The sequence below is a fragment of the Ictalurus punctatus genome, chromosome 21, assembly GCF_001660625.3.
Source record: "Ictalurus punctatus breed USDA103 chromosome 21, Coco_2.0, whole genome shotgun sequence".
NCBI classification, from domain to species: Eukaryota; Metazoa; Chordata; class Actinopteri; order Siluriformes; family Ictaluridae; genus Ictalurus; species Ictalurus punctatus.
Window position 1 is genome coordinate 2,928,043 of NC_030436.2, and position 16,758 is coordinate 2,944,800.

The 16,758-nt window shown below is 42.3% G+C and overlaps 1 protein-coding gene across 2 annotated transcripts in view; it reads left to right on the forward strand.

Annotated features, from left to right (window-relative positions):
• The window catches only part of iars1 (isoleucyl-tRNA synthetase 1), an 80,900-nt gene that overhangs the window by 13,852 nt on the left and 50,290 nt on the right, over positions 1-16,758 (forward strand). For both annotated transcript variants that reach the window (XM_053674201.1, XM_017450156.3), the window contains exons 9-14: positions 1,494-1,554; positions 3,087-3,182; positions 4,452-4,574; positions 6,164-6,255; positions 10,487-10,585; positions 15,494-15,620. In XM_053674201.1, the coding sequence (XP_053530176.1) occupies positions 1,494-1,554; positions 3,087-3,182; positions 4,452-4,574; positions 6,164-6,255; positions 10,487-10,585; positions 15,494-15,620 (598 nt within the window). The remainder of the gene's footprint in view (positions 1-1,493; positions 1,555-3,086; positions 3,183-4,451; positions 4,575-6,163; positions 6,256-10,486; positions 10,586-15,493; positions 15,621-16,758) is intronic.

Genomic DNA, 16,758 nt, shown 5'->3' on the forward strand with positions numbered 1-16,758 from the left:
AGACATTTGGGTTTGAGATAAAAAGAAAAAAAAAAAAAGAATGACGCAATGAATCAGAATTTCAGCTTGATGTGTGCGTCTAGAACTTGTTACCTTTTGTTTGAAGCCACCTATTTTTCCCCCAAATGATCAAAAAATATTGGAACACATGACTGGCAGATGTTTCTTGTTGCCCAGATGTGTCCCGTCAGATTGATTGTTTAAACAGTTAAATGGCTTTGAACGTCTACTTTTGGTTTGAGACCTGGATTTTCACCTGTAAAGACTGCATTTGTTGTCGAAAAGGATAAACCGACATGAAGACCAGCGAGCTGTCTATGGGAGAAAAGCATGCCATTTCGAAGCTGAGATAAGAGGGAAAATTGTTCAATTGTACAAGCATTGGGCATGGCTAATACAACTATTGGAACGTCCTGAAAGAGAAAGAAATCATTTGTGTACGAACAACCAGACATTGAATGGGTAGGCCGAGGAAAACATCAGTAGTCGATGGTAGAAGCATCGTGAGAGATGTGAAGAAACCCAAAGCCGCGAAAGTTCTGGACCCAAGATCGGCCTCTACCGAAGCGATGGAAAGACAAAAAGTGTGGAGAAAGAAAGGATCTGCTCATGATCCAAAACATGCGAGCTCATCGGCCAAGCACTGTAGAAGTAGTGTCGTGGCTCGGGCTTGTACGGCTGCTTCTGGAACAGGTTCACTGATCTTTATTGATGATGTAACTCCTCACGAGAGCAGCAGAATGAATTCAGAAGTTTACAGAAGCATTTCGTCTGCCGATTTACAGACAAACGCATCCAAATTAATTGGGAGGAACTTCATCATGCAGCAAGACAATGATCCAGAACACACTGCCAACACAACAAAGGACTTCGTCGGGGCGTAAACGCAGAAGGTTTTGGACTGCTCAAAGTAATTCACCAGATGTCAAACCAACTGAGCAGCATTCCCTGATCTATTGTTTTTTGGATACTTTTGGAGGGGGCTGAGTGTATATACTATATATACCCTACCGACCTCAATGAATAACTGGCTGTGAGGAGATGTCGTCGCTGTTTCGGATTAAACACACCAACTCTTTTTATCTGGAGGGAAGATGGCTGCCATGTAACTGGACTTATCCTGCTGTGTGTCGATGCTTTTGGAAGAATATAAGCCAAGTTTAACGGCCAAAAGGGAAATGTACATAATGATCCTCATACCCTGACTGTAGTTGATTTAGTCAAGAGTCAAATTTTGCTTTGTCGGTTTTGCCGCGTAGGTTTAAGGTTGATCCGGCCGAGCTAGCATTACCATTAGCACTGTGCCTGGTAGATGAATATGAGCTATTCTTCAAAACAATGAATATACCTTTTCCCTCTAATTTATGGCAGTGCATTTTATTCCAGTTGGGCTCATTGTCCTGAAAATCTAGTAAAGTCTGTATTATAATCGTGCAGTAATTGTGCAGCTCCAGCCTTGCACTCATTTAAAAGCTCTCATTTGTCTTTTTCAGGTTTCCTGGCAAGAGTCTGAAGGGAAAACAATACAAACCTCTTTTTGAATACTTCATCAAGGTGAGCCTTATGAAAACGTTCGACTTTTTGATGATGCTTCAGCAGAAGCGTATGGTTAAACGCATACCGCGTGTATACACTGTACGTGTCTTGTTGATTGTCCACATCCGGGGAAAAAAATGTGACGCGTACTTTTCCAGCCCTTTGTTGCCCCCGTCCCAACTTTTTTGAGACGTTTGGCGGCCATCGAATTCAACATTACCTTGATTTTTTATTTTTTTTGTCCTTAAAACGGTACATTTCCTCAGTTTAAACATTTGATAGGTTTTCTATGTTCTGTCGTGAATAACGTGCGTTTATATGATTTTCAAATCATCGCGTTCTGTTTTTATTGACATTTTACACAGCGTCCCGGCTTTTTTGGAATTGGGGTTGTAGTACTACTCATGTAAATAGTGAGAGTAGTATGAAATGATGTCGGGGGGGAAAAAATGGGCTAGGGTGGTGGCGTTGTTGTTGTGTTTTATTTATTTATTTATTTAATTGTTTATTTATTTAATTAGTTTTACTCGTAGTCGAGTAAAATTGTTGACTTGTCTACCCACCTCTGCTCCCAGGCTTGGTGGGAATCACTTGGCTTCCTTCCGCACATGCCAAAACCTTCAGACCAAATCATATCGTGACGTATGACGCAGTATTTTCGATATATTCTGCCGTCAAGCAGCCATCTGTCTCTTTATTATTTTTGCCTCGTACACATTCCTCACTACATGTGTACACAATATGGAGCTGTCCGCTTAGCAGCTTGTGAACATGGCCTGAGGTGTAGATTTCCAAAGCTGGTGATCACCTCTTCTCGTTCTCGTCTACCTCAGCGAGTGTGTTTCTTGTATATTACGAGCAGTGCTCACTGATCACGCGGACGCCGTTCGACATTCCCCGAGTCACTGTGCGGCGATGCTGAATTCGACGCGCCGCCATTTCTTCGGCTGGAAGATTTAGACTCGGTTTCATAACTGAATGCATGTAGCCCAAGCTCTCAGGAGCTGTGGATGGCGCTACTCAACCCGCAGCGCTGAATGTTCTCTTTCGCACTATGCCACAGTGCACCGTATTGTATCCACGGGTTTAACGGGAGATTTGGGTAGACTCTCGGCTCACCCGTGCCCTAACGCTCCGGTGTGCATTCTGGCTGTATAGTGACTCACCATATGCCTGCAGCTGATGCACGTGTCTCGTCGCTAGGCAACCAAATAATCTGTTAGTAATCGTATCGATGGCTCAATCGGATAGAAAAGCCTCCGTGTAAACGCGTCAATCGATCCGACATATGGTTATTTGTATATAATTATAAATGCATAATTTCAGTTAATTTAATAAACTGTTCAAAGTGGCAATAAGAAAATATAGTTGGGGGCTTGGGGCCCGGAGTACAGATTAGCCAGGGTCCCAGAAACCCTTGCGGCGCCCCTTGACATGAACTTTTGAACTATTTAGCGTTGTTCCTTGTTTACTTCCCGTTGTTGTACATATATAAAAGTATACCACTTCATGCACGGCATCTTCTTTGTTCTGTTTTTTTTCCCCTCCAGTGTAAAGAGAACGGAGCCTTTTCTATCGTGCTGGATAACTACGTCCGTGAGGAGGAGGGTACAGGAGTGGTTCATCAGGCGCCCTACTTTGGAGCTGTAAGTTTGTGTCTCAAGGGCACAATTAGACACTTTGAATGTCTGTGATGTGCTGGGTGTAGCTTGTTTCAGTATGTTACTTCAGAGAGGGATTTACATTGGAAAAGAAAGATCTGCATCGTTATGGGTAGAAACACACCAGTCTGCTGACACGACAAGAAAGGCCGTAAAACACGAATAAACAACGGCGGCGCTTTTCCCAGACGGAGTAGTTTATTTCGGCATTAGCGGAAAAAGAATTAGCATCCAACTTCATCCCCTTCAAGTGTCCGTGTATAAACACATCCATACATCTGTATAACTAGTTGAATTGTTTGAATGGTGATTCCTAAGGTGGTGCTTTGGATGAACCAACTTGGAGGTGTATATAATACTAGTTGACTCCCGTGGAGCTAATAATGCTCATGATGCTAATTAGCCAACACCGGAGGTTATAGTTTAAAATCTCCTGAGGGCTCGTTAGCAAGAAAAACAGGACCGTGAAAGCTCTCTTGACCATTCTCATCGGTTAGTATGATTTAAAGTGATGTATAAATTGGCTTTCAAGCAGTTGACTGGCCGAGTGATCGGAAACACGCGGCGGTCAGGCTGAAACGCTAACACCACTATAACAGTGGTCTTATATAGCGCTTTTTTTAACATTAGCGGTTCTACAACGCGCTTTACACTGGTTCTCATTCACACACTCACACCAATGGTAGAAGAGCTGCCATGCAAGGCGCTAGCTTGCCATCGGGAGCAACTTGGGGTTCATCGTCTTGCCCAAGGACACTTCGTCACGTGGTGTCACGTGGGCCGGGAATAAATAACAACGATGACCGCCACTATAACCAGAGTATTTGTGTAGCATCGCTCGGAATAAGAGAAAGGAGTGAAATCATTTAAACGTTATTGAACTCTAGACCACTAGACAATACTAATCCTGACTAATTTTGGCTTGCCTAGCACTCATTTATAGTGCAGGAAGATAATGTGGGAACTGGCAGATCAGTGTGTGAAAACACACCACCTTTCTGATCTGCAGGGAAAATGGCTGCCCACATAGCAGTTTGCATTCCGAGGTTCAGAAACGTGTCGAAACTTTCCGCGTGGGTTTGGGACATACGGCAAAAGCGCGTTGTCCTCTTTGTGTGGGGAAATGTTTCTGTTTACTTGTGTTCAGCGGGGAAACCCATCCGAGATCGCAAAACCGCTATACTTTACTCACTTGTCTTTAGAAATGTATAAACGTAAGATAACGTGTACCAACAGTTGCGTCTGCCTTTATAGGACGATTACCGTGTGTGTATGGAGTATAATATCATCCAGCGCGACTCGGCACCCATCTGCCCTGTGGATTCGTCAGGCTGTTTCACCCCAGAGGTCACACACTTCTCCGGCCAGTACGTGAAGGTACGTACACGTGTGTGTGTGTGTGTGTGTGTGTGTGTGTGTCAGAGTGTCAGGAAGGTAAAGTAAAGGTGTCAGTGTCACAATAATACAGAATGAAGACACTAAGGTTTTAAATCTGTTGTCTTTAGACATGCTTTACTTTTTTGCACAGCCTTCCTAACGCATCCTTATATTCTGCAGTTGATGACTTTTATTTTATAATTTTTGAATATAATTTTATATAATTAGTTTGGTGTAATTTTATGTAATTATATAATTTTTTTTATTGAAAGAGGGCTAAAGCCCCTTTGTAGTCCAGTGCTAATTCCTGTTCCTTTTGTGGTTATTAACGAGAAAAAAGAAATGCTAAATGAGACCCTTGTTCGTCCTGAGCAGTTAAACTGCCCACTGTTCTTCAGAAAAATCCTCCAGGTCCGGCACATTCTTCACTTTTCCAGTCATCCGATGCGGCTGTACGATGTTGAGATCCATCTTTTCACACTGAGGACGACCGAGGGACTCGTACACGACTATTACATAAGGTCCAAACATTCACTGATGCTCAAGAAGGCAACACGCTACATTAAGAGCCAGGGGGGTGTAAACTTTTGAACAGGATGATCGGTCTAAAGTATTGTTTTGTTTAAAGATTTTTTTTTTCTTTTTCGTTTAGTACTGCCCTTAGATAGATCTACATGCATCACAAAAGACAAAGTACTAACGATTTACCTCGATCATCCTGTTCAAAAGTTTACACCCCCCGGCTCTTAACGTACATCGCGTCGCCTTAATGAGAATCGGTGAACGTTTGCAGTAGTTGCCTCAAGTCAGTAGTCTCTCGGACCAATAAGAACATTTTGCGGTGTTTTCACTGGCAGTGGAATATGGTGGTTTTCTGTATGTTTGTTACTCTTGCCTAGAGAATAAAAAAAACTTGAGTTGTGTTTAATAGAATACAGACAGTGTTAATACAGTTGAAAGATGGCTTCTAGGAGTTTCCTCGCTGCATGTCGCCTGCACAAATTTTCATCGGCTCCTGTCACGCTGACACGCACATTAATCCAAACAGTCTCTCTCCCACACACACACACACACACACACACACACACACACACACACACCCTGCATGAGTGTCTAAAATCTGCTGAAATCCAGGCAGTGCAGAAATCCTAAGTGCCTTTTATTTATTTTCAGATAAAGAATAAACAAGAGAATAAACCACACCGAGAATAAACAAGTAATTTAACAGTGTGAAAGGGGGCGAATGAAATTCTTCTAAAAGTAGACTTTAACATCCATTCAGCGTGTTACTGTGTGTATTACTGCAGCCAGCTGCTGTTATAGAAGTCCAGATAATGCTCGTGATATTCCCAGAAATTTGTATTGTGACTGATCGCAATATTTATATATCCTGATATCCCTTTGGTCATGATTTGGAATAATCCTTCAGTCCGTCCTGCCGTGAAAGGTTTGCGGTGATCCGTCCTCGCGTTCGATTGGTCAAAACCCCACCATCGCACAGCAAAGCGCCGTCGTATATATCGAAACCTTTTTATTCTCTTCTTTTCTGCACCGTTCACGGTTAAATGTTTGCTCTTTGCCCCTTTCAGGACGCAGATAAAAACATCATCAAGTGGCTGAAAGAGAAGGGGCGGCTGGTCAACGTGAGCTCTTTTAAACACAACTACCCTTTCTGCTGGAGGTGAGTGAGGGGGGATTAATCGTCTATATTGATTCAATTTCCAGCCTTAATAGAACGTTTATAAACAAACACGTATAGCAACGAATAATTCACGGGTTTATGGACCGCTAGGCGGTTATTATCTCTGATGATACCAGAGATATAATTCCTGTGTGAGCAAATGAAATGTGACCATGACGACGAGAACAGGCTAATTAACAGTAATTACGCCTGCGGAATGGCAATAAGAAAATAAGAGTGTGGATTTTGTATGGACACGTTGTAACAATGGTCACAAAGCAGCCTTATAGAAATCTTTTTAGAATTGTTCCCGCCCACTTTTCTGCAACTTCACTGCAAGGCGGTCCGGTTAAATCCTCTGCCTTAGGAATTTTGCTGAAAATCGAAGAAACACTTTAGAATTTCCGTGGGTGGTCGGTGGTCGTTTCTTGACGTAGTCCTTCCGAATTTGGAGAAGCGCAGCCGTATCCTCGTCCGTCCGTAACATCCCTCTCGCGGCAGTAGCAGCCCTGTTGAGCAGCGCCGTTTGTATGCGAACCCGCGAACGGAAAAATCAGCCGGGCTCCGAAGCGATCTGTGTTCGTAGTGCACGTTTTTGCCGTATCTGAAAGCAAACCCTACTCGGATTACCTCCCAAGATGGTCCAGGTCCGGTTCGCTTTAAAAGGGTCTGAGGTCGTTTGGAGTGTTCACTCATGGATCAGACCGCTGAGAAAAGGTGAAAACACACCCAGGTGGTAGGTTCGCCGCGGTCCGAATCCGAGTGCGATTGTTCCCGGTGCTGGGATGAGTCTTTGATTGTAGCAGCAGTTCTCAGGAACAAGTCTGCAGTATCCAGGTGGGATTATCCACTGGGTTTGGGAAGTGCCCATCTTTAGGATGTCTATGCAGGACCATGCTCAATAGCAGAGAGCGAGTCACAAGGGCAGAAACTCCATGCAGAAGTAGAGCATGTGGAGGAATCGTGCAGGTCCGGAGGGCAAGAAGAGTCCAGCCTCAGTGGAAACCTTGAACTTAACTTTTATTAAAAGGCGCAGTGGCGGCTTAGCAGTTAAGGTCGGGGGTTCAAGCCCCAGCACTGCCAAGCTGCCACTGTTGGGCCTTTTGAGCAAGGCCCTTAACCCTCTCTGCTCCAGGGGGCGCTGTATCATGGCTGACCTCAACTTCCTAACATGCTGGGATATACGAAGAAAAGAATTTCACTGTGCTGTACTGTACTGTATATGAGACCAATAAAGTCTCATTATCATTATTAGCAGTCGGCTTAGCATCGGGTCTCTCAAATAACAACGAGGAACGAACTCCAAGTTGATTCAAAATGGTTCTGAATATGAATATATATATATATATATATATATATATATATATATATATATATATATATATATATTTTTTTTTTTGTTCAGTGCAATTTCATCTGCAGATTTCTTCTATCGATGCTATTCATTAACATTGACATTTGCAGTCGACGTGTTAATCTAATGCGCATTACGAAGCAGGAAAGGATTCCAGTGCAGAGAAGTACAGAGCAGACACAGCAAGTTGGGCGGAGGGGTTCGGAAGTTAGCCAGATAGAACGATGAGTATATGAGTTTGCTGTTTTCATATCATGCAAGCATGGTAAAAGCGAAAGAATGCTTTAAGCTCCTGTGGATGGCCTCGCGTGGATGCCTAAAAGATTTGCAGACATCTTATACACAAGACCCTTAGTCTCTCCAGACCTGGGCTCAGTAGATCTGTGCTTAAGAACTGCTGCTGTGATCATAAAGACTATGATGCTCATACATAACGTCTTTGCAACACACTCAGTACTGTTTGAATTTATACTATACTATAAAATCCCAGAGTATGGGTTCCCTTTAGAGTCTGGTTTCTTCCTCACGTCGTCCGTGCCCAGATTTCTGTAAATCTGCTTCGTGACGATTGTTGAAAAGGCCAAAGAACTGAAATCGAATTGTATCGAAGTAACGGACCCGACGAAGGAGATCCCGATAATGAAGATGATCTTGTACATGGAGGAACGTTCTTGTCAGCCCAATGGATTACAGTCACACCCGTCGTACGGGGGGGGGGAAACGTCCCCACAGCGAAAAAGCGGCGAAAGAAAGAGCACCGAAGCACCTGAAACACCGTCTATTCGGTAAAAGCTCTTCCAAATAGGTTCTAAAACATTTTTTTTTAATACTACGTTCATCATTCAATTTCCAGGCAGTTCATCTCTACTTCATCAAATCTAAATGTTTCCCAGAAGTCTGTGCAAAAGTCTCCCTGTGTGACCTTGCTGTTTCAAGCATCATTAAATCAGTACCACATGCTGCATAAAGAAAAGAATCGACGTCCTCGGCTGCCTCAGCACTCAGAATAAGCCTCGCCCTAAACTTGTCTTAAGCACTTAATCACCTCTTCTTCGCTATCGATTAACGTGTCTGATATTAGACTCTGCATCCTCATTCATTTGCCAGTCGCTGTTTAAGTTGAGGACGAACTGCAGCTCAGGAGAACAGATGCTGCTTTTGTAGCATTTTGGGAACGTGGCCGGGTGTGATGAGCATTTTATCCTGATCTAATTCATTTCATCTCAGTTCTCCAGAATCCTCTGTTTTCCGTCCGGTATTTTCGGGCACGTTCGCACCTATTAGTCCATTTTCCGAGTCCAAGTCAAAGCAAAATGTACACTATTTATTTTTGTATTTTATTTATTTATTTCCGGTGTTTGTTTTGATTTCACACCGCAGATTGACGCGTGTGTATGTGTGTGAAGCTGAAAGTGTACTCGTAAAACTCTTTCTTACGTTGTTCAGGAATATGGCAAATGGGGGAGGAAAAAGTAAACGAACCCTTGTCAGATGCATGTAAATATCACCCGAGCGCAGAGAACACGGCGCCAGCACTAAATAAACGATCCGATAATTATCTAAATAACCAGTGTAAAACATTCTGTTTATCACTTCCAACTTGTTTTTTGTCTTTTAATTCGGTGGTTTTCAAAGTGGGGGCTGCGGCCCTCTTGGGGGCCACCAGGGGGCGCCTGGGGGGCCTCAACAATTTGGTGTGAAAAATAAATAAATGTATGTTTTCTCTTTCTCACTCTCGGACAACCACACACACACACACACACACACAATTCCTAAATTGTAATATTATGTAAAGATGTAATTATTAATAAAAAAAAATTAAAAAAAAGGGAGATATATTCAGAAGTCTGTATTTTTAATGTGTTTTAAAGACATCTTGTAAAAGGGGGGCCTCGGTCAAATGTTAATGCCATTTGGGGGGCCTTGCCCTGGAAAAGTTTGGGAACCCCTGTTTTAATTCATTGATCCAAATATCAGGAGCATTTTGCATTTCTGCAGAGTTCCAGTGGCTTTGCATATGCAAAATGAATCTGTCTGGATAAACACCGTTCTCTATTTTGTTTGTTGGCAGAAACGCCACGATTTGCATATTCATTAGTCTATTTTGCTCGTGTGTGCTCATCTAGTAGATGACAAATTTACAATGTGCTGAATCGTTTATTTAGATTAATCCAAAAAAAAAAAAAAGCACAAATAAAATACAATAAAAAGAATTATTACTGTTAATTTGGTTCAGTTGTATTATGAATCATGTATTCATCTGTATTTGAATTAAAATGTCATGTTTATAAGTGCAGGAGGTTGCGAAAATCCATCTTCCCTCCATTTGAAGGGTTTACAGAACTGACCCAGAACGTCTGAAACATGCGGCCCTACTTTTTCTCGTTTGTTTGTTTGTTTGTTTGTTTGTTTTATTGATTTGAAACAGACCATTTCAAATTGAACCCTGATTTTTTTTTTTTTTTTTTTTTTTTTGCACACCCTCCATTGAAACATCCGGCCATTTTATAACCCATAAAGGCCTGTCCTGACCTCTTCACACTTCATTTGTGTCTGCGGTGTAGTTGAGTTTTCACCAAGGTTTCATCCCATTAACAGAAATTCAAACCACAGTGCCCTCTGATGTCTCCACCCCCTTCTGCTATACAGAGAGCCGAGTGTGACTGCTGAGCGCGAACGTTCTCTAGTGTTCCACATTCGATCTTTCCGTGGTGTGAACACACCGCCTACGCTAAAAGTACACAGAATATGCCACTTATGTCATGATGCAACTAAAAATATCCTTTCCGCACTGTGTATTAAATAACCTGCTGCAGATGTTGTTTCAATTAGCTACAATTACTGAATTTAAAAAATGTATATATATTTTTCGGACAGGTCTGACACACCGCTGATCTACAAGGCTGTGCCCAGCTGGTTTGTGAGAGTCGAAAACATGGTGGATAAACTTCTGGAAAACAATGACAAGTGTTACTGGTGAGAGTCTAAGACTATAATTTACATACTATACTATTACATTATTTGCCATTACTGTGGAGTATTATTACCTCAGTATTTAAAAAAAAAAAAAAGACATCTTTTAATCCTTCATTCAGCGGAGATTACAATTCTCTTTAGCAAGTTAATCCCTGGCCAAGATCAAGACCAGACCAAGTAAACAAACTAATACAAGCATGCGCACATTTGTAAATTCTAGCCTCAATATTAATTGCACATGATATACCGTAATACCTGTATTGTGTGTGTGTGTGTGTGTGTGTGTGTGTGTGTGTGTTTTGTTTTTTTGTTTTTGTTTTTCTCTCTCTTAATGTTAGAAGAAAAAAATCCCAAATATTTCTTAATGGAAACTTGGGCATAGAGGATAATTAAGAATGTGTAACAATAGAGAATAGAAATTAAGACAGACAGACACTTTGATGAAATGTATAACACACAAATTATTTTAATTTATTATAGTGAAACCACTTCTTTTAAATAACAAATGTACATCTTTTATTGTAAGAAGGTGTTTCACATGATCAGTGCATGTGCAGTAATAATGGTTTAAAGTTACTGAACTGAGATTGGACACAGCATTCTGAACTTGATTGATTTTCCAACTTGTTTGATGACTTTTGGCTTTCACTTGTACTTGTAATACATTTTCTGTTGTAAAGTAATGAAAAATCTGCCTATACAATTTAACAGGCAAATACATAACATAATGCTTGTGAAAGCTACAGTACTGGATACATATAGCAATAATACTTGATAGTGTAAATATATAGCAGGAAATCCAAAAACATATAGAAGCTATGTGTGTGTATATGTATGTGTGTGTGTATGTATATATATATATATATATATATATATATATATATATATATATATATATATATATATATATATATATATATATATACGCACACAGTATTTCACAAAAGTGAGTACACCCCTCACATTTTTGTAAATATTTGATATGTTTTCATGTGACAGCACTGAAGAAATGACACTTTGCTACAATGTAAAGTAGTGAGTGTACAGCTTGTGTAACAGTGTAAATTTGCTTCCCCTCAAAATAACTCAACACACAGACATTAATGTCTAAACCGCTGGCAACAAAAGTGAGTACACCCCTAAGTGAAAATGTCCGAATTGGGTCCAATTAGCTATTTTCTCTCCCCGGTGTCATGTGACTTGTTAGTGTTACAAGGTCTGAGGTGTGTTAAATTTGGTGTCAGCGCTCTCACACTCCCTCATACTGGTCACTGGAAGTTCAACATGGCACCTCATGGCAAAGAACTCTCTGAGGATCTGAAACAAAGAATTGTTGCTCTACATAAAGATGGCCTAGGCTATAAGAAGATTGCCGAGACCCTGACACTGAGCTGCAGCACGGGGGCCAAGACCATACAGCGGTTTAACAGGACAGGTTCCACTCAGAACAGGACTCGCCATGGTCGACCAAAGAAGTTGAGTGCACGTGCTCAGCGTCATATCCAGGGGTTGTGTTTGGGAAATAGACGTATGAGTGCTGCCAGCATTGCTGCAGAGGTTGAAGGGGTGGGGGGTCAGCCTGTCAGTGCTCAGACCATACGTTGTACGCTGCATCAAATTGGTCTGCATGGCTGTCGTCCCAGAAGGAAGCCTCTTCTAAAGATGATGCACGAGAAAGCCCACAAACAGTTTGCTGAAGACGAGCAGACTAAGGACATGGATTACTGGAACCAGATGGTGTCAAGCGTGTGTGGTGGCAACCAGGTGAGGAGCACAAAGACAAGTGTGTCTTGCCTACAGTCAAGCATGGTGGTGGGCGTGTCATGGTCTGGGGCTGCATGAGTGCTGCCGGCACTGGGGAGCTACAGTTCATTGAGGGAACCATGAATGCCAACATGTACAGTGACAACTAAAATTGGTGAGGAATTATTTTTGTTGGTGTTTGTTTTGTTTTAATTTAGACCGCTTGTAACATTCTTAGTACTAATACAAATTGTAGTATTGTTCTTAAGTACTTTTCCGGTATCCAGTCCAAGTCAAGTGGATCCAACTTTAGTTTTAAGCGCCTTTAGGAATAGAAGAATGTCTCCTGCCTGCACTACTGCGTAATATGTCTTGAGAATATTGTACAGACGTAAAATGACGCATCGTTTAAGCATAATTTGAACATGCTAAGTGACTGGAAAATAGACTTCACATTTATGCTTTAGGTGCTGGCCGCATACTTTATTTCCCACGAGTCTGCATTCAGGCCATTTTGCTCGAATGTGGCTGTCGCTCTGAAATTAATCACCCGCGAGGACGGCGAGATAGAGGACGAGGACACGTAGAGCATGGTAATGATTAGATTGTTCTGCAGGTTTGGACCTAGCCGTTTATATTCACTGACTGTAGCTGAATCACGCTCCAGTGCTTTACGGTTCAGTTCAAATAAAGTGGTTCATACAATGCATTTTTGGTTTGAGGTTTGTTTTACAGTGGATGCTGATGTGGCTTATTTAAAGCGGAGCCATGGGACCATAATGGCGTAACCATGTGGGTAATTTAAGCCAGTGGAACAGTATCACATCAGCTTAGCATGAGAAGACCACAACGCTCCTCGCACCAGACAGCAGTTAGTGACCAGTCGTTTATACTGAGCAATAGGAATGTAATCGAATGTGACTACCATGTTTGGAATGAACAGATGATGTGGAAGGTGGGAATCAGGACTGGGATCCTGGAGCCATTGCACAAGCAGGAGGCTTTTACTTTCCTGCAGGCACAAGCAAGATAGTCTCATAGTCCGCTCACGGAAACAACGAAGAAACAACGAGCAAGTTCATTAACATGATGCATTCACAGCGTTCATTCATTCATCCTTAGTATCTGCCTGGTCAGGGTACTTTAAATCAGGCTGTTAGTTTGTTTATATTTTGAGAAATAACCCACTTAAATTTGCTAAAAAAAAAATGTTTCAGGCATGTACAGCAAAAAAAAGAGTACACTTGTGAGATGGATTGTAAACAAACAGTCCCTCACGTGTTTAGTTGAAACCAATTTGAGAGATGTAGCTGAGTATTCGAGTTCAAATTCACACACCATACTGACAGTGCTGCAATTTCTGCTTACGGTGTTTCAAGGGGAATAGTGTTGGGGTTCATATTTAATGAGGATTTTTTAAAAAGCAGCCTTCATATTTAGGCCACGCCCACTTCAGGTTTAAGACCGTGTTTCCAGGGTAATAGTGATAGGGTTTATATATAATAGGAGGAAAAACAGCCTTCATATTTAGGCCACACCCACTTCAGGTTTAAGACCACGTTTCCAGGGTAATAGTCATAGAGTTTATATATAATGTACAAAAAAAACCCCAGTCTTCATGTTTAGGCCACGCCCACTTCAGGTTTAAGACCAACTGCAGATATTCGGCACACTAAACAGATGCAGAGAGTAGCATGCCCACCCCTAGTCAGTACTATGTGAGCACATGCAGATTTCATTAAAATTTTCTTGTGTAACTGGTAAATTCTTTATATTTAGACACAGACTTTCTTACTGTGCAGACCGAGTCAGCATGGCCAGTGCTGTAATTAAAGTTTCTCCAGTGAGTGTGCAGCACAGTGCTGGAGAACATGCTGCTCAGTTCAGGCTCTGTGTGGGGGTGGGAGATTTCCCCTAGCCTGAGCGGAGATCCAACACTTTCATTACGACTGTGTAGTGCTGCAAGGGAATTCTAAAACGTATACATATATGTATAAAATTTAAAATGACTTGCGACTGTTTATGTCTCCGGGTACTCCGGTTTCCTCCCCCAGTCCAAAGACCTACGTTGTGGGCTGATTGGCATTTCCAGATTGTCCGGTGTGTGAGTGTGTGTGTGATTGTGCCTCCGTCCAGGGTGTCCCCCGCCTCGTACCCCGAGTCCCCTGGGATAGGCTCCAGGCTCCCCCACGACCCTGTGTAGGATAAGCAGTACTGAAAATGGATGGATGGATGAACTGTTTATGCATAAACACACACACATGACAGTTTTATAATATGTGATTTAATATCGATCTTAAATATAGATTTTTCTACCTTTTTTTTTTTTTTTTTTAATCTTACTGATCTATTTCTGATTGCTGTTCCTCAGCAGGTGCTGATTCTATATTCTTCAGAGTGGGTGCATCAACAGATAAGAACAATCAAGTAAAGCGCCCTCTTTCCCTTGGGTGTTAAATAGCCCCCCGTATCCAGCACAAGAGAGCACACTTAACATTCTACATATAGTCCGGACGGGCACAGCGAGAGAGGGACCATGAAAAAATCATTAAATTGATCTATTGCCTGCCTAAATAGATGCGTTTTTACAAATGGGAATGAAGAGCTTTTTGCTCAGCGGGTGAGAATTACACTTAAGTGTGTGTGTGTGTGTGTGTGTGTGTGTGTGTGTGTTTGTGTGTGTGTGTGTGTTCATTAGGGTCAGTATCATCATGCTCCTGAAGAATGCACAAGGAGAGTTCCTTTGAGTAAAACGCTCTGTTTATATATTTATTCATCGTCGTCATCTAAAAGATTTCCTTGTTTTTTTTTCGGTTGTTCAGTCTGTTTTGAAGAGGGCCTATCAGGCATTGTCTCTAGATTTCCATGATTTTAAATGTGTTTAATATTTGATTCATTTGGCAGGTACTTTTATCCAAACAATCCAAGCATAAAACATAGCAGTTGAAGGTTGTCTGGGATTCAAACTCACAACCTTCCAGCCAGCATCACGCTACCATGCCCACTGAACATTGTGCTATACAAAGACTCGTATGATCTATTCTGTTTTACTGTCCGAGTAATATCTCCGTCTTGGTCTCTGAATCCCTGCTGCGTTTATCATCTTAAAGATGAGCAAGACATTATGTTAAGATAATGTTTCTTTCTTTCTTTCTTTCTTTACAGGGTTCCCGAGTTTGTGGGAGAGAAGCGTTTTGGCAACTGGCTGAGAGATGCTCGAGACTGGGCCATCTCCCGTAACCGTTACTGGGGGACGCCAATTCCTATGTGGGTCAGCGATGACTTTGAGGAGGTCTGTGACGAGCGATTCATTTAAATAAACACTTTATTAGGACATACCCCTTTTGCCATCAGTAAGGAGATGTTAGGGTCGTTATAAGATGATCTTCACAACTGTTATGCATGTAAGTCCTGTAAAAAGGACCAACCTCGATTCTGAAGTTTCCACCAGAACAAGCTGTTCATCCTCAATATTAAAGCATCATGGGGCACGGTTAGACATTCGCCCCGCTTCACCCTCTCGTTCTGTCGCCTTCTCTGTCTGACGAGGCCACGCACAAAATTTGAACGATTCTGACGCCAAACATCTTAGTGGTTAGCACGTTCGCCCCACACCTCCAGTGTCCGGGGTTCGATTCTCACCGTGGCCCTGTGTGTGTGTGTGGAGTTTGCATGTTCTCCCCGTGCTGCGGGGGTTTCCTCCGGGTACTCCGGTTTCCTCCCCCAGTCCAAAGACATGCATGGTAGGCGGATTGGCGTTTCTAAAGTGTCCGTAGTGTATGAATGGGTGTTTGAGTGTGTGTGTGATTGTGCCCGGTGATGGACTGGCACCCTGTCCAGGGTGTACCCCGCCTTGTGCCCCATGCTCCCTGGGATAGACTCCAGGTTTCCCAGTGACCCTGAAAAGGATCAGCGGTATAGAAGATGGATGGATGGACGCCAAACATAAGTCGAAATCTTTATTGGCGTGTTTAAGATTTTGAATGACTCCAATGGCCGTTCCAGCATACCGGCTCTTCGTGAACTCGGAATTGGGTTGTTGGCGTCTTCGCAGGCTGAGTTGGGCCTTTGGAAAATAAGGACAACGACCTGCTTCCTGAAAATAGCGTAATGAGTTGTTTCCAAGCGCCAATCTCTGGAGTGTTTCCGGACTCCCAGAGCGTTCGCTAGGCCGGAAAGTGGAGCTCTATCGTTCTCTAGCGCTAACTGGGCCATTTTACCTGAACAGGGACAACAGCCCAACCTTAACACTTCAGAAGAGGGCTAGCACACTTTTAGAGTGTATAAACTTCCTTTTCTATTTGGAGTCGTAATGTGTCCTGGTTTCAGATTCACTTTCAGCAACTGTATTTTCTTCCTCATATGAGCTTTAGGTAAAACATCCTGTAATTAAGAATACAGATTCATTTATAAGGACCAGAGCAGCTATT